This window comes from Gymnoscopelus braueri (genome assembly GCF_963280865.1).
Source record: "Gymnoscopelus braueri genome assembly, chromosome: 14".
NCBI lineage: Eukaryota > Metazoa > Chordata > Actinopteri > Myctophiformes > Myctophidae > Gymnoscopelus > Gymnoscopelus braueri.
In genome coordinates this window covers 53,881,910-53,902,557 of record NC_137619.1, presented here as the reverse complement: position 1 = coordinate 53,902,557, position 20,648 = coordinate 53,881,910, and the positions used below count along the sequence as shown (strand labels likewise).

General features: G+C 43.4%; 2 protein-coding genes across 3 annotated transcripts; one reads left to right on the top strand and one right to left on the bottom strand.

The window, feature by feature from the left end:
* The first annotated feature begins 1 nt into the window (after position 1).
* LOC308100225 (uncharacterized protein) lies at positions 2-5,150 on the top strand. Of its 2 annotated transcripts, XM_080449194.1 has the most exons (11): positions 2-315; positions 741-922; positions 1,116-1,260; positions 1,426-1,469; positions 1,602-1,628; positions 2,501-2,572; positions 2,862-3,011; positions 3,450-3,594; positions 4,154-4,225; positions 4,323-4,344; positions 5,033-5,150. In XM_080449194.1, exons 1-11 carry the CDS (start codon positions 102-104, stop codon positions 5,064-5,066), a joined length of 1,107 nt encoding a protein of 368 aa, XP_080305320.1. In that variant the 5' UTR covers positions 2-101; the 3' UTR covers positions 5,067-5,150. The 2 variants fall into 2 exon arrangements, with proteins under 2 accessions (XP_080305320.1, XP_080305319.1); XM_080449193.1 differs by lacking the exon at positions 4,323-4,344 and having other exon boundaries at positions 5,033-5,144.
* Positions 5,151-12,840: 7,690 nt separating this feature from the next.
* LOC308100712 (piggyBac transposable element-derived protein 3-like) lies at positions 12,841-14,948 on the bottom strand (the record flags this gene model as incomplete). The annotated part of the gene is made up of 4 exons (XM_080449780.1): positions 12,841-12,849; positions 13,647-13,778; positions 13,896-14,363; positions 14,484-14,948. The coding sequence occupies 4 exons, from the start codon at positions 14,946-14,948 to the stop codon at positions 12,841-12,843; spliced, it is 1,074 nt and encodes a 357-aa protein (XP_080305906.1).
* Positions 14,949-20,648: the final 5,700 nt, after the last annotated feature.

The following is a 20,648-nucleotide window of genomic DNA, read 5'->3' as shown; positions in this document are numbered from 1 at the left end:
TCTCCATGTTTGAATTCCAGCTGGTAGCCGTTAACATTGACAGGAGAACAACTTTTACGACAGATACTTTTGTTTGAGAATTAAAATACATTTATGTCATCATGGTCACATTTGCCTTGGTGGAGTGGACAGATGGCTCCGATAAAGGACTTCGGAGCATTCTCCCAATTGCATGTATTCGAGACTTTGATGAAGAGTCCTACCTAAACGGAGACGAAGGTAGTCCAGATGTATATTTGGTTGAATGGCGCCATGGACGCAAGGGGCCTAAGGGAACGTGGCAGGTATACCAAGCCAGGATAAGGTTGCAAGTATGTACATGATATATTTATTTAGCTTTTGTAACAAAATTAAATTAACAGAAACCTGCACTGTTTTATCTCAGCTTGCCTCCCCCTTTCCCCTCACTGTATATGTTTTTCCCTTTTGTATGTCTCAATGTTCTGATGATCAAATGATGGACCCTAAACAAGCTTAATGCTTTATGGCTTCAACGTTTTCAGGCCAAGGACCCCCTAGCTGAGAGAGAGATGAAGCAGGGACCCCCTCTATATTATATAAAAATGTGTTTCAGATTATGCTTCTTTTTTTTTTACTCGGTCTGCTCTTTTTTTCCCTCTACACCTATACCTATGTTTGGCATGAACAACTGTACAGTAGCTGTTTCATAACAGAGAAAAACTGAGTCTTTAATACAGAGCCTACAGTGTAATATTAACAAGTTTATTTATCTGCACCAGATAAGGAGATGACTCTGAAAACGGTACTCAGTGCAATTGAGAGCAATGAGGCAGACACTACTGCTAAACGGGTTCTCAAGCGCAACCGGAAATACGCTGATGACAGTGATGTAGAGGAGGACATTGTTCCAAAGCCTCTGGATGAGGAGGAGAGAGTCGAGAGACCTAATGCAAAGAAAAAGGTGTGTGTGTGTGTGTGTGTGTGTGTGTGTGTGTGTGTGTGTGTGTGTGTGTGTGTGTGTGTGTGGCTTTGATTATTGCTTTCCATTGTTGCATTAATATTCAACATTATTCACTCAGAACTGTGAGTCAACATCTTTATTTGTAACATGGCCTGTCAAACCAAGTACCTAGTGTCTCTGTGTGTCTGTGTAGGCAAGTGAGATGCAGAAGGAACGAGACAATGCAATGTGGGAAAAGAAAAAAATGAACCAGTTCCAGAAAACTATCCAAGAGTTGAGGGATGCTAACATGGTCCTGAAGAATGAAAACGATAATTTAAAAGACCTTATAATAAAGCGTAAGTATTTTTTTTTAATTATTGTATTGCATATTGGTTTAATACAACTGGATAGGACTTCTCTGTTTCGTAAATGGGCTATCAATGGACCTGGTTGTTAATGTATTAATTGCATTTAAGTTGCTATGTTGATCTGATTGTAAATGATGTGATTCTCCCCACTAGATATTCCTCAAATGAAGGAGGACATTGCCTCAATTGCTAGAAGAGTAAGTTCCTCTTATTTGTATCACTTTATCAGCTATGGATTTGTGTGATGTTAGGCTGATTAGGACAATTCACTTGCTGTTTTTGTATTTACTTGTTCAATAATGTAACATACTGTCTTCCTTCTCCAACAGAGTGCAGCAACCTCTGTGTACATGGATGTGAGTAACCTTTTTTATTCCAAGGATTAATTTTTTTAAGGCTCATTCATAGTCTGGATTTTCGGTGGTGAGGTGACCACCGGAGCTGAAATAACGTTGAGCGGTGGTGAGAGAAGGGCTGGGGCGGTGGTTTGCTCTTCACCGCGGCTTGTGACGTCATGTTGTAGTTCGGTGGTCACCTCGCCACCGAAAATCCAGACTATGTATCAGCCTTAAAGGAGAATTTTGGACTAAAGTTTTCTTACCTTTTCTATGACGTTATGATATCTTAGGATGAATGGTACAGTAGAAAAATTTCATAACTCCACCCCTGAGCCGCCACAGCTTAAAAGGTGCGCGGATAGGCCTTAGGTTAGATCACATATTTTAATAGCTTTTTTTATTATTTTTTTTGGTGAGATCTGACGTTCATAGTGACAGAACACTGTCCCAAAAAAAAAAAAAAAAAGTCTCGCTAGACGAGATTGAAATCTCGAGATTTCAATCTTGTCTAGCGAGACTTATGTTTTTTTTTTTTTTTTTTTTTTTGGCTGCAAATATGTGATCTAACCTAAGGCCTATCCGCGCACCTTTTAAGCTGTCAGGGGTGGAGTTATGAAATTTTTCTACTGTACCATTCATCCTAAGATATCATATCGTCATAGAAAAGGTAAGAAAACTTTAGTCCAAAATTCTCCTTTAAGAAGTCTACAAATTTGTCTGCAGGGCTAATCTCACAAAGTGACAATTGTGCCTCAAACCAACAAACCTCCATCATTTTTTTCATATCATAATGGAAATAAATGGCAGTCAAATTAGGCTGAAACAAATGAGACGTACGTCATAGAAAACTAACTAAAACTATTTATTTCCCCTTGCTTCTCTTGTAAAAGCCTCTAAATGCTGTGGCAGCTGAGGAGCGTCAGGAGCAGCCTGTGGATGATGTTGGTGGAGGAAATGACAAAGTAAGTCACTCATGTTTGACAGCAGTATGTTTCATGAATGCACATGGTTTGACATGTAGCTTAATCCACCCCGATCACGTGAAATCACACCATGTGTGGGTGACAAAACGCCCACCCACCCCACCTCCACAAAATAGCACCACATTGTGAGGCTGGAAAACAACATGGATATTTTTTGCTATTTGACATGTGCATATTCTATAGGGTTATTTTTTTATATATATTGCCCACTTATTACCACATTATGAATTAACTGTATATGTATGTCATGTCACTGTTTAATCTCCAGCTCCATGGAGAGACTCCAGTGCCAGAGAAAGCTCCAGCACCAGAGAAAGCTCCAGCGCCAGGGAAAACTCCAGCGCCAGAGAAAACTCCAGCGCCAGAGAAAGCTCCAGCGCCAGAGAAAACTCCAGCGCCAGAGAAAACTCCAGAGATGGTAAGTAGATGCATATTCGTAAAGATTTGTGTGATGTGTAGCCTTACATGAATTGAAAATATTATCTGGCCAGTGGTTCTACTTTTGATGGGTAACTAAAAAACTGTTGCATTACCACAATGCCCATGTTCGATTCAGGACGGGAGGCCTGAGTTCAGGACGGGAGGCATACTTTGGTTAGACATAGCATTGGTCCGACAGGATTAAGGTTGGTGAGGGGTGCGTTAAGGGTTGGAAGAGGGTTAAGGTTAGGTTTAGGTGTGCCCGTAGGGTTAGGGTGAGGGTTTGAGATATCTGCAGTCATACATAGACAACTATTTACTACTGATCAATACAAACTATATTAGTTTGTATTATATAATAAATTATGATGTACCATAAAATATATTTGTTTAAGTTCTAGGCCTGCTAATGCATTTATATGCGTGTATCTTTCAGGTGGAAATAATGAAGGGGTCAGGAGTGTGCTGCAAAAGGGACACATGGAAGGCATCCATGAATGCAGGCACTGCTACTGCAATGGTGCGAATGCTCCTCCTCGGCACGTTTCCCATCGAGACCCTGCTTCAGAGCAACCTCAATGGTAAAAACAAATTACACACGTGTTATCCTTTCTAAACTGATTCACCAAAACAACTCTTTATCTTGCCCTTGTTTTCTAAGGGCTAAACCGTTTTTGCTGCTGCAATTGTTGCGAGTAATGTTTCTTTTATAATTGTCCCACGCTATCCCAGTGGTTTGCAAACATTATAAATTCAAGGATCCCCATAACTCAAAGAGTATGATTGGAATCAGAACCAATTCCACAAGGGTCTATTTAGGGCCATTAATGTAGATAACATTTATTGTGACCACTGAGCTCTGACTTATCCCCGTTCAAATCATATTATTGAAAGGTAATGGGTCGCACCAAGACTGCGTTTTAGTTTTTGTTCTTGCATGATGGACAAATGTTTCGGCTATCCAGCCTTCATAGCCGAAACGTTTGTCTTCATCCATCATGCAAGAATAAAAACTAAAACGCAGTCTTGGTGTGTGCGACGGATTGCCTTTAGGGCCATTAATGTAAACATTAGCTGCTGCAAATTGGCAGGATTGCCCATCTTCATTTGCAAAATAATAATCATGAAATATTTCTTAAGGTGGAAAGCCTAAGCGAGGTGAAGGGGATCAGCTGGAGGCCCTGGACGCTGAGAAAAAGACAGCCATAATTGGTGAGTAAAAACAAAATAATTGAGAAAGGAAAAAGGGTAATAGCTGATGCCTTAATTAAGTTGGCTACTTTAACATCCCTGTTTCACTATTTATTAGCTATCAGTGGAGACGGCAGCAGGTAAGCATCGACACCATTAATGGTATCTTGCACGGCTTGGCACCTACTGTAGGGTGATCATACACTAACTTTCCAATTGCTCACTTCCTGATCACAGGATTCCAATAGATCTGGCCTAGTCTGCTTCCACTGTGGTGGTCCTCTGTGTTTTAACACTGTTATAACACCGGCACCTTCATCCCTCCTTCACCCATAGCCTACTCGTGCAATGACCAGACCATGCCTTTAATTCATTTTCATTCATGCCTTTAATTTATTTGCTTGATTGCGAAGCATATCTTATTGCTCTTTCTGGTAAACAACCTGTGCTGATAATCTGTTGTTCGTACAAGTGAAGTTCATGTGATGTGAAACATACCATGAGATCATTCGACAAGACAAACTTACATAATTCTATTGTTATTATTATTATTACATAATTCTAACCAATAATTGTAAACATAGAAGGTGTCTTGGACTCATACATGCACTCACTTTTCAGACAATTCAAAATAATTGCATGTTTAATAAACTAATAAAATAGATACTGTTTGAATAAAGGCTTTAGGCTATCAGCCGATAAACTCACAAGGAAACTCATGTACACTAAATCAGGTGGTGTAGCAAAACTTATATGCTTGGAGTCTTTAGAAGATAGACTCGAGGCATTTTTCCACTGTCGTCTCATGTCCTTTTGGTCTCTTTGCAGAGGCAACAATGAAGAAGTGGCCGCACGCAACTAAAGGCCAGCTGGGTCAAGCCATCAACTGCAAGTTGACAGAGCTCAGGCATCGCCGAAAGGCAGATGATTGAAATTATTATTCCTGTTATTCCTGTCCAATTATTTTCTGTTGTGAATTGAGATTTTGAATTAATGTTTAATAACTTCTAGATGTTGTTTTATTTAATTCATGTAGGTATGCATATTTGTATTTATGTACATGTATACATATCCTTAACATACTGTATATGCGTAAATAAACATATATGACCTATATTTAACATATATGTGTAAATAAACATACTGTATATGACCTATATTTAGCATATATATATAATGCATATATGAAATTGGACCCCTACATATATGGGCATATATGCAGCATTCATATATATGCGCATATATGTGCATATATGGATATATATGTGCATATATGTTGAGAGACATATATGTAGGGGTCCAATTTCATATATGTAGCATATATGTTGAACATTTACTGTATGTTGCAATATAGGTTCATATATTTTCTTTCCATGTGGGTTGTTGCCACAATATCAGCTTGTATATCAGCTATTTGCGAATATCAAAAGAAATATGAAATACACAGATGCTGTCCTCGATCTTAATGGCTAGTAGTAGGGTAATATTTGGTTGAAATTTATTTCTACCTTCCCCTAACAAAATCACCGTCTGTTGGTTAGGAGATTCGTCATGGAAATGTGTCATCCATTTGTACTTTTTATTCAAATTGTTGTTCTAAAAAAACAATGATTTTTTGATCTTGTGTTGTTTCTCACAGCATTATTTACCTTGAAAATATATTTTTCTGCTTTTTACATAATTCCTGTCTAATAAATATGATTGAATCAAACGAATATTTTACCCTTTAGTAAAGTTTATTTTTATGTTTTAACTTTTTTTGATTTATGAGAGCAGGACTACTGTGATAGTCAACAGACATATTGGCCACTCGTCTGTGTAAATAAACAGACATTGTAGACTCAACACTGTATAGAGCAGTGGTAGTCAAAATTGCAGGAGGGGCGAAATCCCAAAACGGCGGTGGCGCCCGCCGCGCCTCCGCCGCGCTTCTGGCACGAGCCGCCACGAGCGCCAAGCCTCCCGCCACGAGCGCCGTGCCTCCCGCCACGAACGCCAAGCCTCCCGCCACGACCCGTCACTGACCGCCACTGACAGCCACGAACCGCCACTGACCGCCACTGACCGCCGCCCGAGCGCCAAGCCTCCCGCCACGAGCGCCGCCTCCCGCCACGAGTGCCGTGCCTCCCGCCACGAACACCAAGCCTCCCGCCACGACCCGTCACTGATCGCCACTGACAGCCACGAACCGCCACTGACCGCCGCCCGCCACAAGCGCCGCCTCCCGCCACGAGCGCCGCCTCCCGCCACGAGCGCCAAGCCTCCCGCCACGACCCGTCACTGACCGTCACTGACAGCCACGACCCGCCACTGACCGCCCCGACCCGCCACTGCCACTGACAGCCAAGCCATGGTCCCGAGTCCCGACCGTGAGACAGAGCAGTTGAGATTTCATACGGCCAGATCTCTGTAAATTTTACTTGAATTCTTATAATTTAAATGTTTCTATGATCTGTCAAGTTTATATTTTCCGGTGTTTCAGTCATGAATTGATTATAATTTATTTTATAATTTATTATAATGTCAAACGATATCAAGCCGGAAAACGATATCAAGCCGGAGTTTTCCGTGCGTAATTACGCACGTGGTCTGCTCTTTTTCCCCCCCTCTACACCGATAACTCTTTGCCAAAAATAGCCGATCTCCAAGCTCACACTCCACGCATATAGTCAATAAGATGGTTATTATTATTATTATTATTATTATTATAATGACAAACAGTGAATGTCTGACGGACAGAAAGCCTTCTCGAATGATGCCCCGTTGAAATTATATCAAAACGAAATCATAGTGAGTGTGCTCCAACGGCCTGGGTCTGTCTGTCTGTCTGTCTGTCTGTCTGTCTGTCTATATCTGTCAAGCTCTTTGCCAAAAATAGCCTATCTACAAGCTCACAACGCCTTGCTGCGAGTGAGCTTGTAGATCGGCTATTTTTGGTGTGAGTGAGTGTGCTCTGACGGCCTGGGTCTGTCTGTCTGTCTGTCTGTCTGTCTGTCTATATCTGTCAAGCTCTTTGCCAAAAATAGCCTATCTACAAGCTCACAACGCCTCGCTGCGAGTGAGCTTGTAGATCGGCTATTTTTGGTGTGAGTGAGTGTGCTCTAACGGCCTGGGTCTGTCTGTCTGTCTGTCTGTCTGTCTGTCTGTCTGTCTGTCTGTCTGTCAAAGGTCCGCGGCCGTAACACACACACAAATGCGCAACCCCGCTCGCCACACGTCCCCTCCAAGGTGAATAAATAATAATTAAAGAATAATAAATTATATATCTATCTATCTATCTATCTATCTATCTATCTATCTATCTATCTCAAGCTCTTTACCAAAAATAGCCGATCTACAAGCTCACAACGTCTCACGCTGCGAGGCGATGGAGCTTGTAGATTGGCTTGTAGATCGATCTGTCTGTCTGTCTGTGTGTCCGCCCCCCGCCCCCCGAAGCTTGACAGGTCAGTGACACAGAACAGAGATCACACACACACACACACACACACACACACACACACACACACACACACACACACACACACACACACACACACACACACACACACACACACACAATATGGGCAGTGACTCTGCTGTCCTAACATCAGTGGGAAGTTCATTCCACCACTGTGGGGCCAGAACAGAAAAGAGTCGTGACCGTGTGGATCGGCCAGAAGGACCCTTGAGTGACGAGGCAATCAGTCGCCCCGAGGTGGCAGACCGAAGTGGTCGGGCAGGGGTGTAGGCATCAACCATAGCCCGGAGGTAAGAAGGAGCTGTTCCTTTCACTGCCCTATAGGCTAGCACCAGGGTTTTGAACTGGATGCGAGCCGCTACGGGGAGCCAGTGTAGAGAACGGAGAAGGATAGTTGTGTGGGAGAACTTGGGGCGGTTGAACACCAGACGAGCCGCAGCTTTCTGAACAAGCTCCAGAGGTCTGATGGCAGATGCCGGAGCACCAGCAAGGAGGGAGTTGCAGTAGTCCAGGCGGGAGATGACGAGAGCCTGGATGAGCACCTGGGCTGCCTTCTCCGTGAGGAAGGGGCGAATCCTCCTGATGTTGTAGAGGAGGAATCTGCAGGACCTTGTCACTGATGCGATGTTTGCCGAGAACGTCAGTTGATCGTCCAGGGTCACACCCAGATTCTTCGCAGCCCGAGTTGAGGTCACCACAGCATTATCAATGGTGATGGCCATGTCTCGGTGCGGACAGCCCTTCCCCGGGAGGAACATCAGCTCGGTCTTGTCCAGGTTGAGCTTCAGGTGGTTTGTCGACATCCACTCCGAGATGTCAGCCAGACAAGCAGCAATGCGTGCCTCCACTTGGGTATCAGAGGGGGGGAATGAGAGGATCAGCTGGGTGTCATCGGCATAGCAGTGGTAGGAAAAGCCATGGGAGTGGATGACAGCACCCAGAGATGTAGTGTAGAGAGAGAAAAGAAGAGGACCCAGAACCGAGCCTTGGGGAACCCAAGTTGTGAGCCTGTGTGGTTCTGACACAGACCCTCTCAGCATCACCTGGTAGGAGCGACCCGTCAGGTAGGATGCAAACAGGGAGAGTGCAGAGCCTGAGACACCCATCCCCTCGAGGGTGGAGAGGAGGATCTGATGGTTCACCGTGTCGAACGCTGCAGACAGGTCCAGGAGTATCAGAACGGAGGAGAGAGAGTTCGCTCTAGCGGCATGGAGCGACTCCGTCACTGCCAGGATGGCAGTCTCTGTCGAGTGACCCACTTTGAACCCAGACTGGTTGGAGTCCAGGAGGTTGTTCTGGTGGAGATAGGAGGACAGTTGTTTAAAGACAGCACGTTCGAGAGTTTTAGATAGGAAGGATAGAAGGGAAACCGGTCTGTAGTTCTTGATCTCAGAGGGGTCAAGTGTCGGTTTCTTCAGGAGGGGGGTGACTCTGGCAGTCTTGAAAGTAGAGGGAAAGTAGCCAGATGTCAGAGAGGTGTTAATAAGGTGGGTTAAGAAGGGAAGAAGTTCAGGTGCAATAGACTGCAACAGAGTGGATGGGACCGGGTCCAGAGAGCATGAGGTGGGGCGACTAGAGGTAACAAGGAGAAGGACCTCGTTAGGGGAGAGGGGAGAGAAGTGGGATAGAGAGGGGATGGGGGGGGAAGAGGAGTAGATGAAGGTAGAGAGGGGGGGTGGCAGGCAGACGGGTGTGGGTAGTGCGCAGGGCACCAGCTGGGGGAGGAGGGAAGGAGGATCGGATATCGTTCACCTTCTTGTCAAAGAAGTTGGCGAAATCGTCAGGGAGGAGGGACGAGGAGGGAGGAGGGGGTGGTGGTTGCAGGAGAGAGGAGAAAGTTTCAAAGAGTTTTTTAGGGTTGGAAGCAGAAGCCCGAATTTTAGTGCAGAAAAAAGCAGCTTTAGCAGCTGATAGAGAGGAGGAAAAAGTAGAAATGAGAGATTGGAAGGTGAGAAGGTCCTCCAGGAGGTTGCCATTTCTCCATTTGCGCTCAGCCGCTCTCAGACTCCGTCTCTCAGTCCGCACTGAATCCGAAGACCAGGGGGCAGGTGGAGTTTGGCGTGCAGGCCTGGTGGTGAGGGGACAGAGATGGTCGAGAGAAGAGGATAGAGTAGAGAAAAGAAGATCTGTGGCGGTATCAGGGGATAGAAGAGCAAAGGATTCAGGGGCAGGGAGAGCAGAGAGAACAGAAGAGGAAAGATCAGTGGAGGAAAGTGAGCGAAGATTGTGACGTGAGGAAATCATGTGGGTAGGGAGGGGCTGTGAGGGGGGAGAGGAGAGAGAGAGAGAGTAGGACATGAAGTAGTGATCAGAGAGTTTCTTACCCTTTTCACTGGAAAGAGGAGTGACAGACAGGTTAGCAATAGAGCAGCCTCTGGTGAAGATCAGGTCCAGTTGGTTGCCCGCCTCATGGGTAGGAGGAGATGGGGAAATAACTAGGTCAAAGGCGGCGAGAAACGAAAGTAGTGGGTCTAGCTGCTTCTCAGTCGGGAGGTTGAAGTCACCCAGAAGGATGAATCCAGAGCCATAGACAGGGAAGTGGGAGACTAGATGGTCCAGCTCCTCCAGGAAGCCACCAGCAGGGCCCGGTGGGCGATAAACAACTGCAATGGTGAGCTTGACTGGATGAGAAACAGTGACCACATGAAATTCAAATGAGGTAGGAGAGAATTGTGACAGTGAAACAGGAGAGTATTTCCATTTTCTGGAAATTAGCAGACCAGCCCCACCACCTGTCCGCACGGCTCTGGGAGTGTGAGAGAAAGAGTACACATCTGACAGAGCCGCGGGCGTAGCAGTGTTTTCTGGTCTGATCCAGGTCTCAGTCAGAGCAAGGAAGTTAAGGGAGAGCAAGGATGCGTAGGCTGAGATGAAAGCAGATTTGCCTTCCACCACAGCCGAGTGGCAATTCCAAAGCCCTCCCGTTACCACTTGCTCGACGTGAGTTGAAAGAGTAGGATAGATGAGATTAGTTGTGTCGCGACATCTGGGTGTAACCCAGTGTTTGTGCGACCACCAGGAAGAAGAGAGGACAGGAATAGGAAGAAAACACATTGTAGATCACTAAACATATACTACTATACACTACTATATCTATCACACTACTATATATGTCACTAATCAATGATTAGTGACACGCTTTCAGCTGGTGGTATAAGGCCACTTCAACTGATTGATAATCGTCTGCCAGGAGTGCTGCCCAAACGACACACTTCACAAGGCAATCAAGTGGCCTATACAGGGTGAAACTACTTCTACTACTACAGAGTGCCTACTGCTTGAAGCACAAAAACAATACAACTATAAACTACAGACTACCACACAAGCTAATAATACAATACTAATAGAAAAGCACTTAGGGTACCACTACTAGCAGCTTGCTAAATAACAAAAGAATGCTACTATACTCAACTACCAGAGGTCAGGAGCTCAGTTCACTTCAGATGTTGGTTACACACTGAAGAGAATACTCTCAACCTGCCTATTTATCCCTTGAGCTGTGCTGCCCAAACGACACACTTCACAAGGCAATCAAGTGGCCTATACAGGGTGAAACTACTTTCTACTACTACAGAGTGCCTACTGCTTGAAGCACAAAAACAATACAACTATAAACTACAGACTACCACACAAGCTAATAATACAATACTAATAGAAAAGCACTTAGGGTACCACTACTAGCAGCTTGCTAAATAACGAAAGAATGCTACTATACTCAACTACCAGAGGTTAGGAGCTCAGTTCACTTCAGATGTTGGTTACACACTGAAGAGAATACTCTCAACCTGCCTATTTATCCCTTGAGCTGTGCTGCCCAAACGACACACTTCACAAGGCAATCAAGTGGCCTATACAGGGTGAAACTACTTCTACTACTACAGAGTGCCACTAGCCTACTGCTTGAAGCACAAAAACAATACAACTATAAACTACAGACTACCACACAAGCTAATAATACAATACTAATAGAAAAGCACTTAGGGTACCACTACTAGCAGCTTGCTAAATAACAAAAGAATGCTACTATACTCAACTACCAGAGGTCAGGAGCTCAGTTCACTTCAGATGTTGGTTACACACTGATACGCACAGACGCACAGATAAGCAACGATGTTAGGTAATTGTACCAGCTGACAGGTGTGGATAACACTGGGGGGCTGGTGGGGGGGCGAGGGGGGGCGTGTGTGGGTCCTTGTCATGCCAAGGACCCCCAAAATTTGATTTAGGTTACTTGTCTGCAGAACACAGCATTCCATGCGCTTTCTCTCTCCCTCTCTCCTCTCTGGGATCCACGGCCAAATACATATAATTTGTGGGGTTCCTGACATGAAGGTGTGTCCCCCCCCCTCCTCTGAATGGAACAACTACCGTAACAGAGGAATTTCTGAGGTTACATTTAGAAGATGTCAATATAGCCTTTATTTGTACGCAAATAAAACCACTCAATATTATCACCCAAAATCAGTTTCCACAGCTGTTGCGTCGCGTAGCAACCGATCACGCCAGCTGCGTCAAATCAATTATACATTAGAAAACTTGTGAAATGGGACCTTCTGCATAACGAGTACTTGTACTTTTGGTATTTTAAGTACATTTTGATACCAATACTTGGGCTATGTACTTTTTCCACCACTGATGCGTATACTACTTCAAGTGAGATGTGAGCAGTGGGTTAATTAACGAGAAAACATCTGTGAAATCTGAGCATATATAATAATAATAATATTATTATTATTATTATTATTATTATTATTATTATTATTATTATTATTATTATTATTATTACCCTTATTACATTTATGTTGATGTTCCGTCACAGCTCACTGTTGCGCGCACGTTGATTGACGGGTCAGTAATCCCCTAGGATCTAGTAGGCCTCAGTGATTACTGACCAAAAGCAACTCAATGTCGTCATTCTAGGCCGCTGTCAGTCAGAGAAACTCAATGTACGACAGTGTATTGACAGCAGTATTGACAGCGTCCTTCCATTTGTTAAAGTGCTAATAACAATAACAGTAAGTTGTTGCGTTGAAATCCGCAGCGTTAATGTAGGAGCAAAGAAAGTCTGACTATATTGTGGTTAATTTAATATACATGTTGATTAATAATCATCTTATTCATCTAAACACTGACAAGATGCAGCAAGGTGGATCAGCGAAAATAACATGGGAGACAGTTATTCGACCTGAAATCCCAACAAATGATGACACTGATGAAGAGGGCACGGAAGAATGAAGATCTCCATTTATGTTAAAATGTCCATTAACCCTGTAAGACCCGGATATATTTCTACTTGCAAAAAAAAAAAAAAAACCTTTCAGATGGTCTTGTAGGAGTACTTAGGAGAGGAAAATATAATGTTTTTTTATTTTTTATGTTTTGGTAAGTTTTTACGCAAATGTTTCCATAAGGAAACGTTGGGTCCATCAGGTAGCAAAATTTCCTATAGGCCATTTTTAAGGATAACATGGCAAATGTGTAATTACTTCACTAAAACAACTTAAGGATTCATTTATATGGTTTATTATTTGGCCTCAGATCAATTATGAATAATATTTAGCCTCAGAACAGTATACATTATGAATAATAACACCAATAAGCCATATTTTTAAATGAATTTTATTAAAAGAACAACAAAATAAAAATCTGTACAATATATGTAGTAAAGAAACCTAATAACCTAAACCATTGTCAGTGGTCACAATACTGTCTGGCCAACTCACTGATTTGCATTGATCAAAGGATGCAAACTGATCTCCACCCAATATGACCCTGCACATTCCTGACAATTCACACCTGCTCTGCAAAATGACACAGGCACCCCCAATCACTTTCTTTTCAGTGGTGATAGTCCCAGAAACAGTTTTTCCCTTCTGCAATGCACAGGCGGACATCACACTTGTCGCAGCTCATACTGGTGTAACTTGAACAACCAGTACTCCTGCAGCGCCCTTTCTGTGTCTTCATTGGGAAGTGTCCAACTTGGTCTTTGCAAACATCTGATGGCTGATGCGGTCGTGCCACCTTGTATGGAGTGTGGCTCGGACTCTCTTCCAGTTGTCTCTTCTGAGCTGAAGATGGCCGTCCCCTCTTTGGCGTTCTGACAGTGTCCACCTGATTAGAACAGAATAAATTAATATACACATCAAAGATTCATGAGGATACAAGTCTGAGATAATGCAAACAGTGAAATATTAAAATGGCATATGGTAAACAGAACTTGATTCTTACCAGAATGAGAGAGGATGCAAGTTGTGCCTGGAAGAGTCTGAGTTTCAGGACGTCTTTCCGTGGCACCTTGAGAGCTTGGCACTCCCGTTTGTAGATCAGCCAGGCGTTGACCACAGCAAGGTAGATGGTGTGCCAGAAGATGTACATGTACCAGCGACGGGCTTTCAGAGGGAACTTGTACAAGGCTGTGAGGGAGTCCAGCAAATCCACACCGCCCATGTTCTTGTTGTAGAGTCCCACGATGTATGGCCTTTGAACATCGATGTAGGTCTTTCTGGCCTTGTCCCAGCGCTGAGTAACATCCACAGGGTCCACTCCAGCAAAGGATGAGACAAGAGTGACTGCCCTGCTGTCAAACCACTTGACCACAACAATGCTCTGGTCCTTCTCGACTCTGTAGTCAAAGGCCCCCCTCCCCTTCTTCTTCAAGCTTTTGTCATCTTCGAGGGTGAGGTTTGGTAGGCGGACCTGTGTGATTGAATGAAAGAATTAATGGTTTTATTAGTAAGTTGTACAGAAGCACACATACAGAAGCAATATGAAAAGGATTACTAAAAGCATATAACTTGTTATCATTGTGGTCATTACCTGTCTTGCTGTCCCCGTGTAGTGAATGCCGCGACCAAGGAGCCTCTCTACCAGTGGAGCAGATGTGAAGTAGTTGTCTGCGTATATCTTGTAGTTCTGCCCGCTGGGCAGTGTCGAAGCAAGCTTCATGACGACATCCCCCGACAAGCCAAGTTCAGATTTGGCTCGTACGCCATCGATGCTCCCTTGGTAAACGTCAAAGTCACAGATGACGCCACTGATCCCCGTTCTGACCCACACTTTGAAGCCCCAGGGGTGTGGCTTGCCTCTCATGTACTGCTTGATGGAACTGAATCTTCCCTTGAATGGAATCATCATCTCATCCACAGAGTTGTGCTCTTCTGGAACCACCTGTAGGCACTTCTCTCTGAACGAATCCAGCCATGGTCGGAGTTTCCAGAGTTTGTCCTTCTTGTCCTTCTCTGGCACGGTCAAGTTGTCAACCAGATGTAACGAGGTCAACATATATATATATATATATAGTAATGCAAAGTGGGGGAAATACACATATAACTGTTTAAATCTATTGTGAAAACTATATATAAGGCTGAACAGTAGCAGGTGAACATTAGGCCTGCCCTTGTATTTTTTGCAACCAAGAGGGCCCAACGATTCCAAAAAGACACAAGTATGAATCAAGCTCTAATTTAAATTTGGGACATATATTTCACAATAATAACATATGTACATGTTCTAGACATTGTAATGTTCACCAAAACAATTATTACAGGCATATTACTTACGTTTTTGTGAGGAATATCTTCCAGAGAAAAAAGGAGATCTGTTCCAACAGAGATTTTTCCAGTTGTGATGATTCCCTGCTCTGTGGGGGGTATTTATATGCAAATATCCTGGCCAATGGCATTGTAAGACTAAACAATAGGACCCAATGAGGATTTAGAGGTGAAAAAATAACAGAAAAAAAAAAGATTTAAACATCTTTCTTTATAAAATATAATTGTTTCCAAAAGGGATCGATGGGTCTTAGAGGGTTAAAGCCGGACTTTGATACAATTTTCGGTAATTTTTTTGGAGCAAAAACACATCTCAGACATTTGTCTTTTTTTTTTAAATGGAAATAAATATCATTTAATAACTTCAAAATTAACTTTATCACAGCTTAAATTTTGCATTCGAAAAACATGGCTCTGAAGTCAACAAAATAAAATAATAAAAATTCGAAGAAAAAAAAAGGTTCTGCTAATAACTTTCATTGGCATCAATCCAATCTACAATGTCACAATGCGTAGCTTGTGTGAGCTTGTAGATCTGGTTATTTCAAAAGATTTGTATGAAATTTGGAAATTTTAAAACATTTTGATTAAGTTGTACAGCTGCTTTACTGGACCGGCCATAATACACGGACTGTGGGGCTCCTTTCTTTAATATCTAATTTCATTGATTGATATGCTCATAACGCATAACGTTACAGCTTTGATTATGTGGATTGACTGCCCTTATCAAAGCATTAAGTAATAAAACGTGCATACCCAAGTGCCGCAGTATTTTATTTATTTTGGCTAATCTATTTGAGAACGGCGTAGCCTAATCATGAACGAGTTTAGTCCTGAAACATCAATGTCATATGACAGTCATGGATGAACTTCAACCTGTTGTTTGCAATGTCTCCCTTTTTAGACCGTAAATCACATAAACGTTCATATATCAAATAAATAAAGTGCTGACCTCATGGCCAAGGATGTTACATTTATGGACGTTTACTCATTAATACCAGTATCTTCTGTATTGTTCAATAAAAAACATTTGAATCGGATTGGTGGACATTTCTTCCGTATTTTCTCTATGTGCTTTCAAATACGTGACCCCATTGGTTGAGAGGTGTATTGCACTCATATACATTATGAGACAATGGCCACCGATCGGATTAAAGTATTTTATTGAACAATACGGACGAGACAAGTACTTTGGAGGGCCCGAACATAATTTTAACATCCCTGGCCATGGGGTAAGCAATTCATATTTGGAATTTGAACGTTTAGGCAGATGAGTCGAAGCTGTCGAACCTATAAAGTCTGTTCACACCAAAGTACGATAAATATAACTGCATAACAATAATCGTCCACACTGATGGACATCCCCCCCCCCCCCCCCCCCCAGAACAGAAGTGTCATTTTATCTGACGGTCTGAGGTTGGCAGGTATAGCCTATAGAGTGACAGCGGTATCCGAAATCGACCTGATAGCCTATGCCAACAGCGGCTGTCTTTTTTTTAAGTTTCCTTTTTTCCTTTTTTATTTTCTGAAACCGCTGTCTTTGTTTTAAGTTTCCTTTTTTCTTTTCTGAAACCGCTCCATAGGTGGCGCTAAGGAGGAGCTTGGGGGTCCCTAAGAAGACCCCCAAGAATGTTAGCCTACAGTGAGCTATATAGGTACAGTACACGTTGTGTATTATTATGCTACAACATGCACGTATACGTGCGTAATTACGCACGTGTAAAATTCCGCTGTTACGGTAGTTGTTCCATTCAGAGGAGGGGGGGGGGGACACCTTCATGCTGTCAGGTACCCCACAAATTATATGTAGCTTATTTGGCCGTGGACCCCAGAGAGGAGAGAGGGAGAGAGAGAGGGAGAGAGAAAGCGCATGGAATACTGTGTAGGCCTAATGTGTATTTACAGGTGGTCGCGGCTTGTTTTCATAGACCTCGTTGCCACTAGCAGTGTTGCTTAATCTCTCGCAGAATCTTGCAACGCTGCTCGCCCAGAACGGACGCTGTGCAGCTCGTCTGCAGAGGTGTAAAGTAACTAAGTACATTTACTCAAGTACTTTACTGAAATGTTGTCTTATACATTACTCTGTGTCACGGTGATTTGAACCGACGGCAGGCGTATATAGTAGCCGAGGCGAGAGTCTTCAGACTTTAAAAAAAAGAGGGAAAAAAAGAGGATTGTAATAGAAGGGTCGGCTTCTATTAGAAGGGAGGCTTTTAATTGCTTATTTCAAGGCGCTCCCGGTAATTAATAGAGGGCCGGTTTTTGATTGAATAGAGGTCACTATTAGAGGATTTACTCACAACGCCTCGCAGCGTGAGGCGTTGTGAGGTTGTAGATCGGCTATTTTTGGCAAAGAGCTATCGGTGTAGAGGGAAAAAAGACCAGGAGACCTGGTTCTGCCAGACCCAGACTTCACATGACGTGTCAGCCTGTGTCTATGCCCATGAATGGCCGGGCTTCGCACGACGTGTGTCCCTTCTATGCCCATGTATGGACAGACTTTTTTGGGGGACAGAATTTTTTTGGGCTGGGGCCGGAGGACAAAGTGACCATGCCCATGTATGGACGAAACAGGTACAAAGCCTCATGTAAGCCCGACCCCTTGGGTCTGGCAAAAAGAGCAGACCACGTAAACAAAAGATAGATAGACAGACAGACAGACAGACAGACAGACAGACAGACAGACAAAGGCCGTCGGAACACACTCACTCACACCAAAAGTAGCCGATCTACAAGGTCACAACGCCTCGCAGCGCGAGGCGTTGGAGCTTGTAGATCGGCTATTTTTGGCAAAGAGCTTGACAGATATATATATATATATATATATATATATATATATATATATATATATATATGTAGATAGATAGATAGATAGATAGATAGATAGATAGATAGATATAACTCACAGCGCGAGGCGTTGTGAGCTTGTAGATCGGCTATTTTTGGCAAAGAGTGTGAGCTTGTAGATCGGCTATTTTTGGCAAAGAGATATCGGTGTAGAGGGGGAAAAAAAGAGCAGACCACGTGCGTAATTACGCATGGAAAACCCCGGCTTGATATCTTTGACATTATAATAAATTATAAACTAAATTAAAATACATTCATGACTGATACACCGGAAAATATAAACTTGACAGATCATAGAAACATTAAAATGATAAGAATCCAAGTAAAAATGAGAGATATCTGGCCTAATGAAATCTCAACTGCTCTGTCTTCGCCGGTGTGTAACCGCCTTAAATGCGCAAAATATGCCACAGGTCAGTGGCGGGTCCATGGCGGTCTGTGGCTGTCAGTGGCGGTCCGTGGCTGTCAGTGGCGGTCAGTGGCTGTCAGTGGCGGTCCGTGGCTGGTTAGTGGCTGTCAGTGGCAGTCAGTGGCTGTCAGTGGCGGAGGAGCGGCCGCCGTGGCGGAGGTGCGGCGGGTGTGGCGGTCAGTGGCTGTCAGTGGCGGTCAGTGGCTGTCAGTGGCGGTCAGTGGCTGTCAGTGGCGGAGGCGCGGCAGCCGTAGCGGCGCGGCGGGTGTGGCGGCAGGTGCGTCTCCGCCGCGGTGGGTTTGGCGGAGGCGCGGCGGGTGTGGCTGTCAGTGGCGGGTCCGTGGTGGTCAGTGGCTGTCAGTGGCGGTCGCGTCTCCGCCACAGCGGGTGCGACGGACGCGTGGCGGGCCTGTCTCCGCCACGGCGGAGTCACGGCGGCCGCCAACGCCGTTTTGGGATCCCGCTGTCTCTCCAAAATTGTGTCTATGATGTCCAAAGCAAAATATATAACTGCAGCATCACTCTCACTTTTATCCTTTACTGTGCCGTGGGAAAGTATTGAGCCCCCTCCACTTTTTCCACAATTGCTTATGTTAGAGCCTTATTAATGGATTACATAATTACTGTTACTCTACATTCTCCACACTGTTCCCCGTAATGACAAAATTACCAAGAACCCAAGACCCATCTCCCCAATTGCTCATTTTGTCCATGTGATCAGCTCCACCTGGACAAACTATGGTTTCAAACTTCTTGCATTTACGAATGACGAAGACCACTTTATTTATGGACCTTCAAGGCACCTAAACTCAACTTTCAGTGTCATAGCAAGAGGGTCAATATTTATGCACTTGTGAGTTTCCAGAAATTATACAGTGTTGAGTAAAACAAATAATGATCATCTGCAAGACCCGGATATATTTCTACTTGCAAAAAAAATGTTTCAACCTTTCAGATGGTGTTGTAGGAGTACTTTGGAGAGGAAAATAAAATGTTTTAAAAAATATATATTTTCGTAAGGTTTTATTGAAATGTTGTAATATTACAACATTGGGTCTAACGGGTAGCAGAATTTCCTGTGGGCCATTTTTACTCACTGTCAGAATAACATGGCAAATGTCTATATACTTCACTAAAACAACTTGAGGGTTCATTTATATGGTTATGGTTTATCATTTGGCCTCAGAACAGTATACATTATGAATAATAGTTGGCCTCAGAACAGTACATTATGAATAATAACATCAATAAGCCATATTTTTAAGATTTGTTTTATTTTATTCGATCACTCTCTCCATTCATTACAATATCCAACACATCCCTTGCAGTGAAGCGAGGCTCTCTCCTTGGTTGTGGCATTCTGAAATGAAAATAAAGACATACCTTTAGTACATTAGTAGCACATCTCACTGCAGGTACATATTTCACAAGTCACACAATACTGTCTGGCCAACCTATTGTGCTTTGCTTATCCTCACAAAGGCTAAGCACCATCATCACTGATGGTGCTTAGCCTAACAAAGGGATTGAGGATGGCTGTAAGCGGGCAATCCCCAACACCCATCACATGAACAATGATGAGAGAGTCTTAACTGGGCGACTCCCATATGAACAATTACCATACACTGATTGCTAATCACAAACATTACCACAATGTTTATAGGCAATTATAGGCAATGCAATATTATAAGCTAATTCAGTATATTTGTCTCCGAGTACAATTGGTTACAAAATGATGTGTGTGTGTGTGTCTGTGTGTGCGTGTGTATGTATATGTATATGTATATGTATATGTATATGTATATGTATATGTATATGTATATGTATATATTGAAGCGAGTGGCGAGTGAGAGAATTAAAACCAGATGTCACCCGGCATGTCAGCCGAAAGACCAATTGTAGGTCATTGTGGGCAGACTCCCATATAAACCATCCGGTCTCAATTCCCACACACACTCTCGGCTAATGTTTGAGACGAGACCCTCTGCTCAAAAAGGGTTTTATCTAAGGTACGATTGAGAGACAGACATATGTCAAACTGTCCTTCACTCGCTGGCGTTTTGACAGTTCAGTTTATCTGTCAAATCTAAAGATCACGGATCCACTGAACGTTAGCGACTCGGCCGATAGCTTTCAAGGAAATGGGTTAAGTTTTGGCACAAGTGCAAAAGTCAG

What these genes read in the sequence shown, in the direction of transcription:
- LOC308100225 (XM_080449193.1), top strand. Translation starts at nt 102, where the DNA reads ATGGTCACATTTGCCTTGGTGGAGTGGACAGATGGCTCCGATAAAGGA. An exon ending in CAACCTCTGTGTACATGGAT is followed by an intron (nt 1,629 to 2,500) that starts GTGAGTAACCTT and finishes CTCTTGTAAAAG; the next exon opens with CCTCTAAATGCTGTGGCAGC. An exon ending in TTGGTGGAGGAAATGACAAA is followed by an intron (nt 2,573 to 2,861) that starts GTAAGTCACTCA and finishes TTTAATCTCCAG; the next exon opens with CTCCATGGAGAGACTCCAGT.